The sequence below is a fragment of the Chaetodon auriga genome, chromosome 5 (genome assembly GCF_051107435.1).
Source record: "Chaetodon auriga isolate fChaAug3 chromosome 5, fChaAug3.hap1, whole genome shotgun sequence".
Taxonomy (NCBI): Eukaryota; Metazoa; Chordata; class Actinopteri; order Chaetodontiformes; family Chaetodontidae; genus Chaetodon; species Chaetodon auriga.
Window position 1 is genome coordinate 15,044,143 of NC_135078.1, and position 17,876 is coordinate 15,062,018.

Consider the following 17,876-nt stretch of genomic DNA (forward strand, 5'->3'; position numbering starts at 1 on the left):
TCGCTGCTTTTGGAAACCACCATCAACCATCTTAGATTATTTCTGAGTATGATTGCTCACTCTGTCAGCAGCAGTATTTGCAGAGTGTGTTTTGTTGATGTAAGGCATTGTGTCGTTTCATGCTACAGTTAAACAATATTAGAGCTGAAAAAGGTCATTCACCAATCAGATCATCAACGGAAAATTAATCTGCAACTATTTTGATAATTGATCTAATGCTACTTTTCTTGGTTTTGGACTGTATGTGGGGCCAAGCAAACAATCTGAAAACATCACACTGAAACCTGGGACACTATAAGACTATAAGCTATTTTCTGAAAACAAAACTATTAGTCAATTAATAATCAGCAGATTATTCAGTTCTGAAAATAATGGCTGGTTGCAGACCTAAACAATATGCTACTAACATACTCATACCTGACAAGTTGTGCCACAAATGGCAAAAAAACAAAACATCATCGGCATCACAAACATCATCAATAACACAAGGTGCTCCTCCACTGACTCATATTACCTCTAATCTTACAAAACCCAATATGAAAGACCAGAATTTTATCTTACAGTATATACAGTACAAACACAATTAAACAGAGTAATGACAGATTTCACTCTTTCCAGGAAAAGTATTGTTTTCTGTTTGTATCTAAACTACTGAGAGCAATAATCTTAAGGCAAGAAAAGCCCTGAGCCCCTGAGTGACAGTGGATGTCGAGGCAGTTTATGCTAGAGACTGACTGGCTACAGTGTGTGTGTGTGTGTGTGTGTGTGTGTGTGTGTGTGCGTGCGTGTGTGTGTGTGTGTGTGTGTGTGCGTGCATGCGTGTGCTAGAAAGGTCAATGTTTTGACATCCATTAGTATAAGATTTATCTAAGTGTTATTTGCCAACCATGTTGCCCAAAACAAAAGGAAATGCATAACTTTTCAGTGTAAAACATTGCATCCAATGTCATCTAAGGCCTAAAAAAAGCATTGCATAAGGTTCTGCCATCTTGGGAAAAAAATACACTTTTTACATTTATTCAAAGTCAGTGCATAACAGCAAATAGTCAATGTACAGTCCACATAGCTCAAAAATATGGTCTAATAGCAATAATCCTCTGGAGCGAGGATGGAATCCCAGCTATTCACAAACTGAACAGCTTCCATTTCATTAAAATGCCCAACTTCCAGTGATTGAGCTGTAGTCCATCTGCACTTTACCAGAGACAGTGACAATTACCAGGATCCACACTGGGAACAATCCAGTAAAGAGAGAACGCTGCAGGTTTTCTCTTTAGTTCACAGCACTTCATCTTCGTGAGCGCGGCTGTACGTGTCGTCATCGGCCTCCCTCTGAAGCTGCTGGTACTTTCTCTTGAAAAACCCAAACTAAAAAGAGAGATTCCAGTGTTATCCACAATGCACTAATGTAACGACCTGAAATATCAGATTTTTCTCATACCCAAACAAAATAGACTTATGGTACATGAGCATAGAAGCATAAAGCTGCACTTCTCTATGACAGCAGAGGCAGCTGTAGACACTAACCTTCCACAACAGTCCAACAGCCAGAGCCAACAGCAGCAGTCCGGCGATGACGCTGCCAACTATCACTCCCACTGGGACATCGCCTTTCTCTCCAGGTTTACTGACTGTCACCACCACCTGGACAGCAGGAGGACAGGAGAGGTCATTACACGGCCTGTCTCACTCAGATATGGCAACAGAAAACAAACAGGCACTTCACATGGCAGACAATGCCCACTGAATTCAAGGAAAAAAAAAAAACAGAAAAATTTTACTGCATTTTGCAATGGAGGGTTTAAAATCACCATTTTCCTAAGGCTTTTTTCTTGTGTGGAAGAATCTAATTTACAGATAAAACATGCTCAGCATCACAAGCTCTTCACTTTCTCTACGTGAGGCTCCAAAACAAAATGCTGAGATGTGACTTACTGGTAGCTGGCTGTGGTGGATAACAAGCAGGTCAGGGTTGGAAGTCTCCACATCAACGCTGGAGGTCAGCTCGATGGTCTGATAGGTGGCCTGTCGTCACACATTTATACAAACGAGAGCAGTGAAAGCCTCAGCGTGAATTCATTGATCTGCAACATCAGAAAATTAATGGCAACACAATCAGACAAAACAACCAGTTTTATGATTATGAATATGTTTACCGAAATAAACGTGCCACTCCAGATCCTCGTTTTAACTTTCACAAAGTAGTCGCTCTTAATTTCAGTGTCTTTGAGGATGCATTTGATGTATTTGCAGTTTGCAGTCTTGCAGTCCTGTCAGGTTCAAAATGTTAACAAAAAGGAAATCAGCGACAGAATTTCAGCACAACAAACAAGTTTCAAAACAAATTTCAAACACTTTGGGACAGGAGAAACCAAAGACTGGGAAAGTTGTGGAATGCTCCAGAAACATCCTAAGAAACAAAAAGCTGACATATAAAAAGAGGAAAACGGGTAAAGAAAGAGGCGACTGACCAGCTTCTCCATGCCTCGGAGGCTCTCCTCAGAGAAGGACACTTTGTGGCTCTTCCCGCTGATCTTCAGAGGATCAACCAGGCCGCTGGAATCACAGCTGACTGAGCCTCCCTACAGGTGGAGAAGCCATCGGTCATTTGTTCTACAGATATCACACTCCAAATCACACTCTGCAACGGTCCGGTAACCAAACCCAGGTCCGAGTCCGAAGTTAATGTTTGCCTCTTGTTAGCTCACTTACACATTACAGATACTACACATCGCAGTCTGGGTGTCAAATAGGAAAAAACTATGAAACTATGAAATAACTTGTAGCTACCTGATAGCTGAGTACTCACTTGTGTGTCCACACTGGTAACATAGAGGAGCTGGTTTCCACCATTCGTGGTCATTGGCAGAGCGATGGTCAGGTACAGGAGGCTGACAGGGAAGACCCCTGTTGAAACCTTTAAATACAAGTTGTTTTAATAAAGATCCTTAATTATAAATATATGAGAAATTAGACAATGATATCGTAAGAGACAGATTCATTTATTGCACCTTCACTGTAAAGTTGAACTCTGGGCCAATGTCGTCCAGAGTTTTCACCGTTGTGACCACTGGAGTGGCAGCATCTGCCACGTAGAAATTGATGTTTGACTGCCTGGGACAAAGAAACCATGAATATTAAAACCTAAATACATTTGTCATCATCAAATGTCAATCTTACACTGCATGACTAAAGTAAATTAAGGCACCAAAAAGTAAAATCACCTCGACAGGCCGATCCCTGCGTCATACAGAACAGGAATGGATATGTCCACCTTGTTGTCTGCAGGTCTTTCCTCTTTACTATCACTGCAACGGAAAAGGGAGCAGAACGTTAATACAATGATTTTGAGTTCGACGTTTCATTCAGTTTCCAATTCATTCAGCGTACCTCTTGGCCTCAAATTTCACCTCGGCTCGGTCTTGCAGCTGATCGTAGTTGTAATCAAAATTGATCCGAAATTTCATCTGTAATAAAATAACAAGTTGTTTTGCATTACTTAGTGCAAGTAGTCAAAAAAAAGTTGTGCTAAAAAGTTCCAAATAGTTCACACGAGTAAAGAAATAGATTTTTTTCCTTGAACTTACCTCTTGGTCTTTTTTCAGTGCTGGGTATCCCACTTGGCAAGTGACAGTTTGGGCTTGTGTTGAGGTGCATTTGACTCCATCTGTCTGTAAATGTATAATTTTGAATAGTGCTTCATTCCTATCGGGCAATTATTACACTGACAATACAAGAATAAGCATAAGCACAGATAGGAAAGTAGAGAAAACACTGACATACTTTACACTTCTTTTTCCTCTTATGTGCTGTTTGAGTAAATGTAAATTGTTGACAGGTTGATGATGATAGTGACCATTATGATGAAACATCTGCCTAGAAGTCTCTTAAAGGAAGAGTATATGACTTTTTCACATTAACATGTTAGCAACATAATTAGCCACATAATTAGTAAAGTAAAAAGCTTGAATTTCAGCCTTTTTCACTCACAGGAGGAAAGACGGACGAGTAGTAGAGGCTGCTGGAGAACGTGGCCAACACCAGAGTGTTGTATGCGTTCTCCTTTTTGTTCTTCACAACAACTTCGAATGACAGTTCTTGGTTGTTAGCGCTGACCAGAACGGGAGAGGAGCTGTAAGGAAGGACAGGAATAAGAAGTTCAAGTGATCTTTGTCCTGTTTCACTACAGGATGGGACCAACTGTGAGCTGTGTTTGATTTATTCATATTGTTTCAAAGATCGTTGTCCTTCCTTAACATCCGTAAATACAGGGGAGACATACAGTGGCTAAAACTGACGTAACCTAGATGAACATCGCTGTATAAGCACTGTAAGTCAGTGCTTATATAGGAATGAATTGCAGGGTTTTCTTTGAGTTCAGGAAGCACAAAAAGAGACACACAGTACAGCCAAGTCTGCAGAAATAAAAATCAACAGCAGCTGCATGTGATCAAATGTGTTTAAAAGTGGGAAAGTATTTTAAAAAAGTGTTGATTGCTGTGTGTAAAGTCCTTGTTCACATCCTTTCATCTGAGTTAATTCTCTGAGCGTCCATCACCCAAGTTTTTTTTTTTCCAAGTCTGGCCCAGCCATTTTATGAGCCATGAGGTTTCTGTATAAAGTGGAAAACTCTAATTTGTGCAGCTATAAGCAATTAAGACAGACTCATAATAGAGAAAAAATAGAACATGCTGTAATTGTTGTTAGGAGTTACCAGGCATAACATTACATAGAGGATTAGCCGTTTTGCCAAACTTGGTCTAATGTTCAAAGCCCTGCTAGAAAAATACATGCAGGTAAACATCAGCAGGTCAGTTCAATGCAGCCTCCAGGGGCTGCTAGAGGGGCTTTTACTTAGTCCTGTTTACAAATGTAAACCATGTACATGTACCGTGATGTAGCATGACAGCAGAAACATGAGAAAGAAGCAGTGTCTCTGAGAGTTTATCATTATAGTCACTGACTGTTTCAGGAAAATCCAGAAATCTCTCATGTGAAACAACCCAAACTTTCCTAACCGGCAGTTAAAAAAAAAAAAAACATCACTTATACGGAGAAGCTCATTGGGAAGAATTGGTCCTCAGGGCCTCTCAGATAATCACTTCTCCTCATTTTCACAAGTGACTCACAGTGGAGAGGGACGTGCCCCAGCTTGTTCTGTCGCACACAGTACACAAAATACTTAATCCTGAGGATACCATCACACATCAAGTGAAATCGTCAAGCATTTCTCGTCTCTACTTCACATCTGTGTGCTGTGCGTCTGCCACTGTGTGTTGTACATGTAACGGACAGTACGACACGTCACATCTTGTGCAACACACCTGAGACAGGTCAGAGCTTCTCACCTGGACGCCTTTGTGTCTGTCTTCGCACTCAGCACCAGATCACTGACACACACGTCATCAGAGCCGCAGTCTTTTGTGAAGGGGATCTGAAACAATAAGAGCAGGATGCTGCTTCATTCTTCAAACTTACACCTTCATCACACGCCTGTTCTCCTATAATCTCCACAAGTTTGGAAAAACATACAATAAATGGAAATTTAACACAATTTTACTGCTTTGGATGAACTTCATTTGTGTTGTTGGGAAAACACTGAGCGTGTAAATCTGCAGACTTGCGTGACTTAAAGAATCACTTTGGTTTGAAAAGCCAGTAATCATCACAGCACACGCGCACCATGTCATTTAAAATGACTGTACAAACACCTCCTCAACATAACAAGTACGTCTAAAGTCTTCTGCTAGCTGATCAAATACCAAAGGCTAAAAAAAACCCCAAAAAACTCATTCAGAGATATCATAGTGTGTCAGTCACTTACAAAAAACTCCCAGGCAGTGGGAGAAAACATATCGAGGACAGGGTTCACGTCTGCGTTCTGCTGCTCGATTTCTACTTTCAGGCTGAGGGAATTGACAAAGTCTGGTGTCTCCTGTGGAAGAAATCACATCTGGATAAATCAGATCATTTTCAAAATACTTTACACCTATTTTGGAAGAATAAATATGAAGTAATACCTCCACAAGCAAACAAAACAGATGATTTCCATCCTTTACCTGAACATAAACCTGGAAGTCCTGACACAGAGGCGTGGATGATATTTTTGCTTTTTCTGTGAGGAATCGTTCATTGTTTTTAGTGAACAGTCCTCTGGATGTCACTCGTGAAGCCTGCAAGTCAGCGTCCAGAGTCAAAGTGTAGGATATGTCTGAAAGAGGTGAACATAACACTGTAAATGACATGCTCTTCAACATCAGAGCCATCTGGAAAATGATCAGGATGGGATTTGAATATCTTTAAGCAATAATTTGACTTTTTTTTTTTTTTTGCTTTCTTGCTGAAAATTAGTTGAGAAGATTGGTATCACCCTCATGCTTGTACGCTAAATATGAGTCTACAGCCAACAGCCAGTTAGCTTAGCTTAGCATAAAGACTAGAAACACAGAGATACAACTAGCCTAGCTCCGTCCAAAGATGACAAAGCCACATATCAGCAAACTGCAGCTTGTTATCTTCGGACAGAGCTAGGCTAGCCATTTCCCCCCGTTTCCAGTCTTTAAGCTAAGCTAACTAGCTCAGCATAAAGAGTGGAAACACAGGGCAATGGCTAGCCTAGCTCTGTAGCTTCTTATTTTTAGGTTTTATTTTATCATTATTTATTTTTTGTTTTTATATGAGCTTTAGAGGATTTTGTTATCTTCAGGCAGAGATAGGCTAGCTTTCCCCTCTTTCCTCTCTTAATGTTAAGCTAAGCTAACCAGCTGCTGGCTGTAACTTCATATTTACCATGCAGACATGACAGTGGTATTGATCTTCTCATCTAACTCTCAGCAAGAAAGCAAATAAGCCTCTTTCCCAAAATGCTGAACTATTATTCAGGAATCAGAAATCTGCAAATCCAGGTAATCCGATTTACCAATGGGTCCAACAGGGTTCTTAGGCCTGAAAGCAGCACTGAAACAGAGGTTGGTGTTGAAACATGAAAGCTTGCGTCCATTAACGTCACAGGGTTTGTTGAAAATGTTGATTTTATTGGGGTTGAAAGAAGCTTTAGAGCTGACAGACGCCACACCTCTGGACCTGAAATCCAAGTGCAATTTCAAATTATCATGTGCCTTGTTGATATTGATAATGGCTTCATTCACTTAACTTGATGATCTTTACACAATAAGTCTAATACAGGTTATCAATCCCACATATTGTGATGGTGAGACTTACCAAAGCTGCACCACTTTGCCATATGCACCAATGGAGATGTCAGGGAGCGAATCATCATTCAGATCAGTGTAGCTATCGAGGGACCTTCCAAAATACTGTAACTGAGGATCCAGTTTGGAGCCGAGGATCCTCTAAAAAAGATAATCAACAATGAAAGATCACTCTCATTATTACAGTTTACAGAGATCTTTGATACTATTTTTACATTTTTTGTACTGTGTTTTGTTCTTATTGTCATACTATAAATAACTTTGAGCAGTATTCTGTGTATTCTCTGTCTTTTTATTTGTTTTTTCATCTGTTTTTGAATTTTCTGTAAGCTGTTACATAAATAAAGTTATTATTATTATTATTGTCATTATTATTATTAATGAACTACATGATATATATTCATCATACACATTTTAGCATTATTTTAGCGCCAACTGCACGGGACCAACTGTGACAAAAAACTTCCAAACCAACTTCCTGTCAGTCAGATATTAATTAAACACGACTGTTTCTCTCCATACCTGTGAGAACTGCTTCTTTAACGTTTTCTTGTCCCCGTTGTAAATGTAGACGACACCTTTTTGCTTGTCCTCTAGTGGGGCTCCAACTACGACATCGTTGTAACCGTCCAGGTCCAGGTCAGGGACGGCAGAGATGGCCATCCCAAAACGTGCATTCTCTGTTGGGGGTGGGCCACTGAGGAATCCCTGCTCGTTCAGTATACCCTTCAGATGATAAGACAGAGAAAGTATGTGGCTGGTGGAGCTAAACGTCACGCTGACAGTTCCTTTCAATTTAAGGAAATTCTAAATAAATCCAGAAAGGCTGGTTTGCAATATATTGAGGGCTGTTTTGCATTTTAGAAATGAAATATATCAGCTTTGAGAGTATCTCTTACAGTGCACCCATTTTTCATACAAACCCAGTGCTGATAGACTTTCGAAATCCCAAAAGGAAATGTAATCATGCAGGATCTATATTCATTTGCCATAAGCTGCCAATCTTAATGCTTCAGACCCCCAAAATGTTGCTATAAAAGTGACATTTTTACCTTGGTGACAGAGAAGAGGTAGACCCTGCCTTCTTCTCTCTTCAGCTCGCTCATGAACATGGGCGCACCGACCAGCAGGAGGTCTGTCACCCCGTCTCTGTCCACATCCAGGGAGCACAGGACGCTTCCAAAGTACGACCCAATCTAGGACAACAATTGGCAACTCCTGATGTTAAAGCTGTTTAGGCTACACACTACATGTATACAGCAGGTTTGTGGGGAAAATGCGAACACCAGCCCCTCGAATGTCAGTACCTGTTTCCCTCTTTCTGAATCAATGACAGCATACTCTTTCTGGGCGTTGACGGTGTAGACAATAACTTGTCCGGAGTGGTTGGAGCGAGGTGCACCAGCCACAAAGTATTCTGTAGGCCCATCGCTCACTGTGGTGACAGAGTAACCTGGAAAAGACCACAAGTAACACATTTACCAGCTGATGACTGAAGATGGGGCATCCCACACTGAATGTAACAAAGTACATTTGTCCAAACTCTCTACTTAAGTTCATTTATGAGGTATTTGTACTTTACTTTCTATATTATGCTACTTTCACTTCTGCATACCTACACAGATGTTTTCAAATACCCTGGCCCATTAGACCTCTAGTGAGGTGTAAGTTGGGTGAAGTGGAGCTATGCCGGGAAGGAAGTGATTCCACTCGACTCTATGTATTTAATGAGAATGATAACATAACAGCGAGTTGTCCTGCCTCAACAGGTACAGCAAAACCAACGAACGTGTGCCTGAGATACAATCAAGAGCAGTTTGTACAAGCCCACACTGAGGCAGCACAAACGATAACAGCTGTGTGGGTGAACTGTGTGTTAAATGCATCAGTGGTAACAAATCAATAATATATATACTGTATGTTTAAAAAATGACAACGCTGACAGGCTCCACTCTGCATTATTAGTACTTTTACCTTTGATACATGCAGTAACATTTTCTGTCTTTTTTCTGACATACTTGGGTACTTTTAAACAAGAGATATTTACAATAGAGGACTTTTAATAATATCATGTACACTGCAGTATTAGTACAAGTAAATCATCTCGATGCTTCTTCCACCATTAGTCCAGCCATTGCAACACAGCGTCACTGCAGTAATAGACAAACCATTGCGTAAGACCTGCAGTATACATATTGCAATTTCTCAAAATATTTGTAATATAATTATCCTAAGTTCATGGATTCTCTAAAGCCACTGAAATTATAATAATGCAACTTTTAGAGTCCACTAAAACTGAAATTGCCACAGAAACGCAAACAAACCTTTTACTGCTTCAACATGTATTTTAAGTTAATTTTAAGGTTTGAAGGTATGCACCATAATTATCCTGACAATGAACACAAGGTGACATCATGGATATCCACTTACACATACTGGCTTTAACCCTGTAGCATCTACTGCATGTAAAATGAATGTTGCTATAAAATACTCAGTATAGATGCTGCAAATATAATTTCAGGTTTTCTGCCATGTTGCACTTGGAAGTGGTTAACCGACAGATGCAGTGGTTAGCTGTCTGAGAAACAGACAGTTTCACAAACCAGTTTCCACTTAAAAACACCACAGATATTTATAACACCTACAGAGTTTTGTTAAGATTGGAAATTTGTTAAGAAACACAGTCTGTCAGCCACTTTTGCCCAAGGCCTGAAGGTGTCTACCATGGCTGCCAAAGTTGGGCAGCTGCTGTGTTTACACTTGTATTACCAGCTCAGCCAACACTGTTCCGAGGTTCCTTTTTAGATTCATGCAAAGATTTAAAGCAACAGAATCAAAACGTATGAAAGTGATGGTCAAACACATCCAGAGGAGAGCTGTAAGTGCCTACCCAGTAGTGAGCTGTGGTTTCTGTCTTGAAGTGTTCCCTCAAAGGCTGAGAAAGGGAGAATGTCGACATTGGCCCCTTTTTGATGGACGACGGTCCCACTCCAAGCGTAGGCTCCCACTGCTCCCAGCATCATCACATCCTTAAACAGCACAGGCCAAAGAGCAGTCAGCAGATACCATATAAATACTACACAGCATGTAGCCCACAGATCTGAGCCACAACAGGCTATAGTGTGAGAAGAGAATATTGTGGTCAGATTGCTCTAAAGAAATGCCACTTCCTCTTTTCTTTGGCTGTACAGCAGGAGGGCTGCTGTAAAAGGGTTATGTGAAAAGCAAATCATCACTTCAAACCATGCTCACATATGGTATTTTGACAGCTCTTATGAAAAATGGTTACTCCACACTATTTAGTTATTATCTCATATTTTAATAGCTTTGATTGCAGAAGTGGTGGCCGGTGGTGTGTATGTCTGTACTGTTGGTGGAGCACGCACACACACACACACACACACACACACACACACACACACACACACACACACACACACACTCTTAGGTCAGTATGTACTCAATGTGTAACAGATTCTGCAGTAAAAACAGACAAGAAATGAAGGACAGTCTGTGAAAAATGTGGGTGCTGGATCAAGTGCACAAAGCAGGAAATGCCAAATAACATTAAGCATATACCTTGTGACATAATGCTCTTCTCCTCACAAGCATTGATACTTGAGAGAAGATCAGATGTACAAACCCCTGTGTAATGCCTTGGCATCTGATAAGCCTTCAAACCAGACTTCCCTTTCCGTATGTCACACATGTCAGATAGCACGCAGCCCATTACATTATTTGCTACAGTGCTGTTGTTTGAGTGTAAAAAAACATGCAAACTTGTTTTGTCACAACTGACAGAAAGGTTTTAGAGGTGTTCAAGGCAGCGCTCTGTACCTGTTGGCTGGAGTAGTGAGCGCTGAATCCCACCTGGGACATCTCCATGTTGAAGTTATCGCCCCCTTTTCCAGTGCCTTGTGAGAGCAGAGCATCGCGTAAGCACCAGAATCGAGAACAGAGGGGAAGATCAAGAACCGAAGTGCAAAATGTGTATTTGGAAAAAAAGACATTGTGTTTTGATTTCTCTTGGGATCGTCAGCTATGACAGACATGCTGCGACGTGCCTGGATGAGTTTCTTTGAAAAGAGTGTATGAATGAACGTGCAGTGTCGAGTGAAAAAGTCAAAATAACTAACACGCACCTTCTATGTTGAAGATGCGGTTCCCCAGTGTTCCAGCGATGGTGGAGAGGGCCGCCTCTTCCGACACGTTGAAGAAGAACTTCTCTGTGGGTAAACTGGCGATGGATTTGATTTCTTTTATCAGGTTTTCTGTGTCGATGTTGTTTCTGATGTAATAACCCAGGACCTGGGGGAAAAAATTCAGGCCAAAATTCAGAAACAATGACACTGGTACATCAAAACATTAAATAAACCAGAAACATATGAAAAGTTGTGGCATATTTCAACAAAGCTATCCACTGTACAATATGATCAGCAGGCATCATCACATTTTGAGGCCAAAGCTATAAGAATTATTAAATAAACTATAAGTTATAAAGCAGCTGGAAGTCATCCAAATTCATAACTACTGTTGTATATATGAGATGGTGTAAATGGATCATCACTTACAGCTATACCAAAGCGAGTGATGCCTTGTTCCTCGCATTCAGCAATGACTGTGTCTCTGAAAGCCTCGTCGTGAGACTCCCCATCAGTGACGACCACCATTACCTTGGCAGCACTCGGTCGACCACCGCTGCTCTGATGGAAACCCCACTGACTGAAGAGAGCAGACACAGTCGACACTTTAAGGTTACTGTTTGTGGTTTTGTCACAAAAAACAGACAAGACAGACACTCGGGGAAACAAAAAAAAAAAAGAAAAAAATTGTAAGAACAAGAAACCAAGCAAGCAATCAAACAAACAAGTAAAAAGATTAACACACACATGCATATACGCAAAACCAACCTGGCATATTGGATGGCATGGAAGGTATTGGTGGAGTGACCATACATTTGTGTGATTCTGGATGCTGCGGCGATCACCTGATCTTTGGTTTTATAGTCATTCAGTTTGAATTCAAACTTGGGATTAACGGCATACTGAATGACGCTGACCTGGCAAAATAAAGACCAGTGTGGGAAAAAAAGCACAAAGAGGTGTCCGTAATGACAGAATGACAACAAAGACCATCCCATGCTGCATCTCTGCCTAAACTTCCTTTTATGGATGACGAAACAAAGTGTCACCTGTGTGTTTTGTGGCCCGATGTCGAGCCCAGGTATTAATTTCTGGAGGAACTCAGTCATTGGACCCCAGGGATAAATGCTGTTGGAGCCGTCCAAAACAATCACGATGTCCATAGGCCCTCCGCATGCTGGAAGCGTCATGAGAGGAGACACATGATAATGTATTTAAGCAGCAGTGATGAATGAAGATCATAGCCTTCACATTACTGCCGAACATATTCTGAAGCATACTGTAAGTGTTCCTATGTATTTTCTACGTTCCATGCAGTGACTGGTTTCACGTGACGGCAGTTAAGTAAAAGAATACATTTTGATCATTTTGCAGAAGTGAAACTTTTTATTCATTTGTTGCCTTTTTTCATTTGTTAAAATTACATTATTAAGCAGTTATACAGCTGCAAGCTTGTTGGTGCATTCATGAAAGCTCCAACATTCCAACGCTGTAAAAAGAAAATCAGACTCAGGTATAAGAGGGTGACAGATCTTACTCTGGACGGCAGGAGAGAAGGCAGGTTGGGGCTGAAACAGGGGGCTCATTCTCGCACATATTCCTGGGTAGAAGTCCTGAGTACCACACTGCTGTCCCCAAAGAGGGCCGCACATCTGTATCACATGACCCCAGAAAAAAGAGAAGAGACTTAATGGAAGGTTTGTCATTGCTTTTAAAACTCCCAGTAAGCTAAAAGGCAAGAGTTTAATGGTGAATTAAACTGTCCTTAACTGTAAAGCCGACTCATATTCAAGTATGTTTGGTGGGAAATTTGTACAGTGCCTGCTCTCTTTATTTGGTAACACAAAGGTCTGCCACTACTTCCTCCTGCAGCAATCAATACGCCTAAGTCACGAACAGACTTCCTTCCACCTAAAAATAGCATTTTGATGCAAATCTTTGGGGGAAATTATGATTTAACCACTTTGTGTCATGTTGCTGTGTCATTCCAGCGCATTCATCTTGTGGTTAAAATATTTCCGACAGCACTTAAAGACTACGTTACTCATGATGCATCAAAATTATGGATATTTCATCAAAGCACAAACATCAGAAATAGATGCATAAAAAAAAATCTGTACAGTTTTAGATTATAAAGTAAACAATCTCTGAAATAGCATGATTTCCTTTCTGTATTTTGTGTGAAAACACAGACGCACAAACACACACAAACACACATACCATCAAACCACTGCCTGCAGGCATCCGGGCAAGAGTCAAACCCAGACACATGTTGTCGTTGATGTTTTTAACATTTGGGATACTAACAGAATCTGTGGATGAAGACGACAAACAGCGCGTACATTAAAGTTCGGATCATAGCTGTTAAATCTGGAATTTATATTTATATTTCTAATGATCACGAGGTCAGAGTACGGACACAATGCACGCACCCACGATCAGAACAGAAAACAGCCAAATGTCTGGAGACATCCTGGATGTTCTCGGGTGACACATCTCATCTGTTTAGACATTTTAAGTACACGGCCAATGTTTGCTAGAGAGGTCAAAGTTTAAACAATACAGCACCAAACCTTACCTTGAAGATTGAGCTTGTCACAGCTGTTTCTGGACCCTGAGACTGGACACTTGTAAACATCCCCCTTCCTGTTTCGACTGAAACCACTCCAAGGAGCGCTGACCAGGAGCCTACAGAGAACAACGATGTTCATCTCTCCCACACTCTCATAAACATGCACCATGTGCACAATGCATGACTGGCTGCACAGTCAGTATTTGAATGAGACTCGTGTGATTTATTTGATGCTGAAAAGGTTACAGATTCTCTATCTATAGATGTTGACTTGTTGTAATAACAAAAAACAGAAGTAATTTTACTACTTGAAGTACATAGGAGCCAAACTTTACTGCAGTAACCTCTCAGCCAAGTTTCATACAAAAACAACAGAAAATACACTGAAATATCAGTCTGTATCATTGCAGCAGTAAGTTTGTGTGGGCTTGTTCTGAGCAAGTGCTAACAAGTCAGTCATATCTTTTTCTAACTTCCCACAGAGCAGCACTTTTCCTCAACATTCAGATGCTGCTCGCTGTTGTTGAAGCTGTTGCTTAAGAGTTAGACATTTCTCAAAACCCAGAGCCAGAATGTGAGTCCCAGCAGTGCTATAAGGCTGACCCAAAATTCTACATAACATCACAACAGTCTCATTTTTCCACATTGTCAAACATGGCACAGTAAGTGGGACACATCATCCATCTTTATAACTTAGGTGACAGGAAACACAATGCATCACTGTTGTTTTATCGCGGATACTAAAGTGGAATATAAAGGCAGAGATCGCTATCAGATACCGTACTCTTCCCCCGGTTATGCAAACAGGACACTCCTCCAGACGGTGAGTTACTCTGTGACCCTGTGACTCAGTCTGTGCAACATCCAGACATCACTGAGACGGTCAGTTACTGTTTGACTAAATGTTACTAATAGGTGGGGCAAAACGTAGGAGGCTTTAAATGTGCCAGGACTGTTTGTGTCACACACGCAGATTGTAGCAGCACTTAGGTTTTGTTAAGTCTACAGCTTCTACAGATTTGTGGGAAATTACCAAGGATGTTGTTGTAAGATCCAACAATGCTTTGTAACATCAATCAATCTTATCGATAGAGATAGGCCAATATAATTAGATTGTTTTAAATTCCAAATGTCAGCATCATCTCAAAAATCAAGTATCGGTTGCACTACACTTGCACAATTGCTATGATTGGAAAAAAAAAACAAACCCATTTGCTGACAGCCTTGTAAATGAGAGGGGATGGAGGAAGAACTTGGAAAAAACTTGTTCTGGAAGACGACTAAGAGTAAAAGCCACAAATGTCAGCCTCATGGTGGCGCTTGAGGAAAAGTCAGGCAACGCATGTCTGTACAGAATTTCACTGCATTCCATTAAACAGCTGTTTAGATGATGTTGTAGCACACTGAGTGGTGGCAGTGTAACAGTGTGGAGCTTGTTTACATGCCACCGAATATCTAGACATTGCTGATAACAAGTTGCACCGCTTTAAAGCAACAGGCCTTCATTTGCAAAATGGATACTTCTACAAGCAAAATTCTCCATGATGTGTCAAAAACGCACACATCAGTTCAAAGGTTCAGAAATACCACAGTCTGTGTACACCAACAACGTGCAGGCGCTTGAGATCTCACCTCTGCTGAGCATCTTTGAGATCATGGATTTTTTTTTATCATGCACACAGCTGTTTGAAACTCAGAATCCAGAACAGACCAAGATTACATCAGGCATCTTGTTTAACCTGGAAACCAGCCTGTTGTGGTGTACAGGCTTGTACTGACAAGGTGTATCTGCAAAAGTGGCCCACTAATGTGCATCTGCACCGTGTTTGCTCTATAGTAAACTGCTCTCGGCATGATATTTATGTGCTTACTTTTCTCACCTGACCTGCAATTTGCAGAGAAATATTAGCTAAATAAAATAACTGAATACTACTTGAATGCAGTCTAGCAGTTAGAGAATAAAACATGGTTATTAGCATCACAGATCAGATGCAGAGAGTAGCACTGGCTGAGAAAGTCACTCTCCTATCACTGAACAAACGTTTAAATTCATACCATTTGCCTTCATGGTTTGTCGCTTGTTGGACTGTGTAGCCAAACTCTTCCGCTGCTGGTCCGCTGAAAATCTTGGCACCTGAAGTGCCGACGTTGAAGGACTGTGAGTGCCAGATTCTGTCAGCTGGTGGAGGAGAAAGATGAGGATGCATGACAGTGACACTGATAGTTTATAAGAGCACCTTAATAGCATCATATAACTGTCTTTAATGGTGATAATGACCCTGTCAAAACAGATGTGCCTGCTATAAATACTATATCATTGTTTTGGATTTTTATATCTGTGTCCAAAAGTTGTAAACGTAATTGTTATCATGAGGTTTATCTTCATCTAAGTCATCCTGACTTCCCTCTTTTTGAGTCAAGTAGGTGGTTTTTGTAGTTGAATCATGGACGTTTTAAAAAACACATCATCTTGACTCATGAAAGCAGGACAACTCAACAAAACAGAAGCTTCACGACAAATGAAGGTCACACTATTCATGAAGTGTTGATGATTGCGTTAATAGACGTTGCTGGGATCAGTGATTTTCCAACATTGCCACAATCCACCTTCAAACGCAGCCCTCTGAACCCCCTCAGGACATGGAATTTACTTAACTATGACTGAGTCTTGCTGCAGTCCCACAAGCCCATGCAGGCAGAGTTAAGCTATCAGCCTGCCTTCCCCCAATCAAAAGGAAAGAGGAATGTGGATGGGTACTGGACTCTGGAGACCTTCACTAGCACAGGCTCCTGCCACGCCTGTTTACCTGCAGCGCAAAGCAGCACTGTGCCTCCTCTTGGGGCTCTAGAAAGTCCGTTACAGTAATACTTCCTCTCCGATCAATAATTTGCATGAAGGAGAAAATTTGACAGTCTCCTGTCTGGTTGCTGCTTGAACGCTTCCACAGGTTGAGGATATCGAGAAGCACAAATGATGCGACTTTTCTCCACTATAAGCTACATGTGGGCTGTCCATGGATCATGCATTTGATAGCAGAGAAGGAAACACTGCAGGCTGAAGTGAAATCGAACTCAAAACAAAAGCACTTCTGCTCTTCAGATGTGTTTACAGTGTAAGAAAACAGTTTACAATCACACTCAAAGCTGCAGCGAGCCGCTAATAAACACTGCCGACTCCAATCTTATGAAACCGATAAAACTCTCGCTATTCAGGGCAAGAATATTTGGATATATTACTCTTTGTGAGATGACAATGGTGAAAACAAGTCAAAAAACAAGCCCAGTACTTACTAATGACCACTGTAAAGAAGAAGATGTTCCTCCAGAAGAACTCCATCGTCGTCTTTATTCCATTGGTGATTAAATGAAGCCGCCGCACTTGTCAAAGTCGAGGCTGCGCAGCGCTCACAGTCAGCGGTGACGCACCGGATAGAGCGCCTAAATAAGGACTTGAGCTCTCCCTCTCTTACCTGCCGGTGCAAACTTTGTCCCAAGGCTGTAAAATGAAGTCCGCAATAAAGTCTGACGAGGTGAGGGCAGCTAGGACACGACTGATTGAAATCCAGTGATGAATCAGCCTAGTAGAGCGTCACACACATATGATGAAGTGATGCTTGAAGCAAATCTTTGATTAAAAAAAAAAAAAAAAAATTAAGGCAGTGTTCAAAACAAGTCCACACCCATCAGCCTACATTTGAATCTCTTTTAATAGTCATTCCAGAGCCACATTATGAGTGGACAAACAACACTTAAATCAACAGATGTCAAAAAAAAAAAAAAAAAAAAAAAACCCTCATCAGCCGCCTCATCTGCCATCAGCCTGAACCCTATCATTTATCTATTAACAGCTCATTCCAGGAGAGATTTACGCCGGAGACAAGAATATCTGGAGACGTTTAGAGTATCAACAACCTACAAACTGAAGCCCAAACAATAGAAAGTCTATAATGA

At 41.0% G+C, this 17,876-nt stretch overlaps 1 protein-coding gene across 1 annotated transcript; it reads right to left on the reverse strand.

Moving 5' to 3' along the window:
* Positions 1-655: 655 nt before the first annotated feature.
* On the reverse strand, positions 656-17,407 carry itga2.2 (integrin, alpha 2 (CD49B, alpha 2 subunit of VLA-2 receptor), tandem duplicate 2). The gene is made up of 30 exons (XM_076731948.1): positions 17,217-17,407; positions 15,981-16,104; positions 13,932-14,041; positions 13,574-13,665; positions 12,891-13,005; positions 12,403-12,530; positions 12,122-12,270; positions 11,783-11,933; positions 11,354-11,519; positions 11,049-11,125; positions 10,102-10,240; positions 8,519-8,664; positions 8,264-8,407; positions 7,734-7,937; positions 7,222-7,352; positions 6,920-7,083; positions 6,060-6,211; positions 5,825-5,935; positions 5,349-5,434; positions 3,991-4,132; positions 3,588-3,671; positions 3,391-3,467; positions 3,225-3,308; positions 3,012-3,114; positions 2,810-2,917; positions 2,472-2,582; positions 2,157-2,270; positions 1,936-2,025; positions 1,528-1,644; positions 656-1,368 (listed from the first exon to the last, which is right to left on the reverse strand). Exons 1-30 carry the CDS (start codon positions 17,260-17,262, stop codon positions 1,279-1,281), a joined length of 3,555 nt encoding a protein of 1,184 aa, XP_076588063.1. The 5' UTR covers positions 17,263-17,407; the 3' UTR covers positions 656-1,278.
* Between the last annotated feature and the right edge of the window lie 469 nt (positions 17,408-17,876).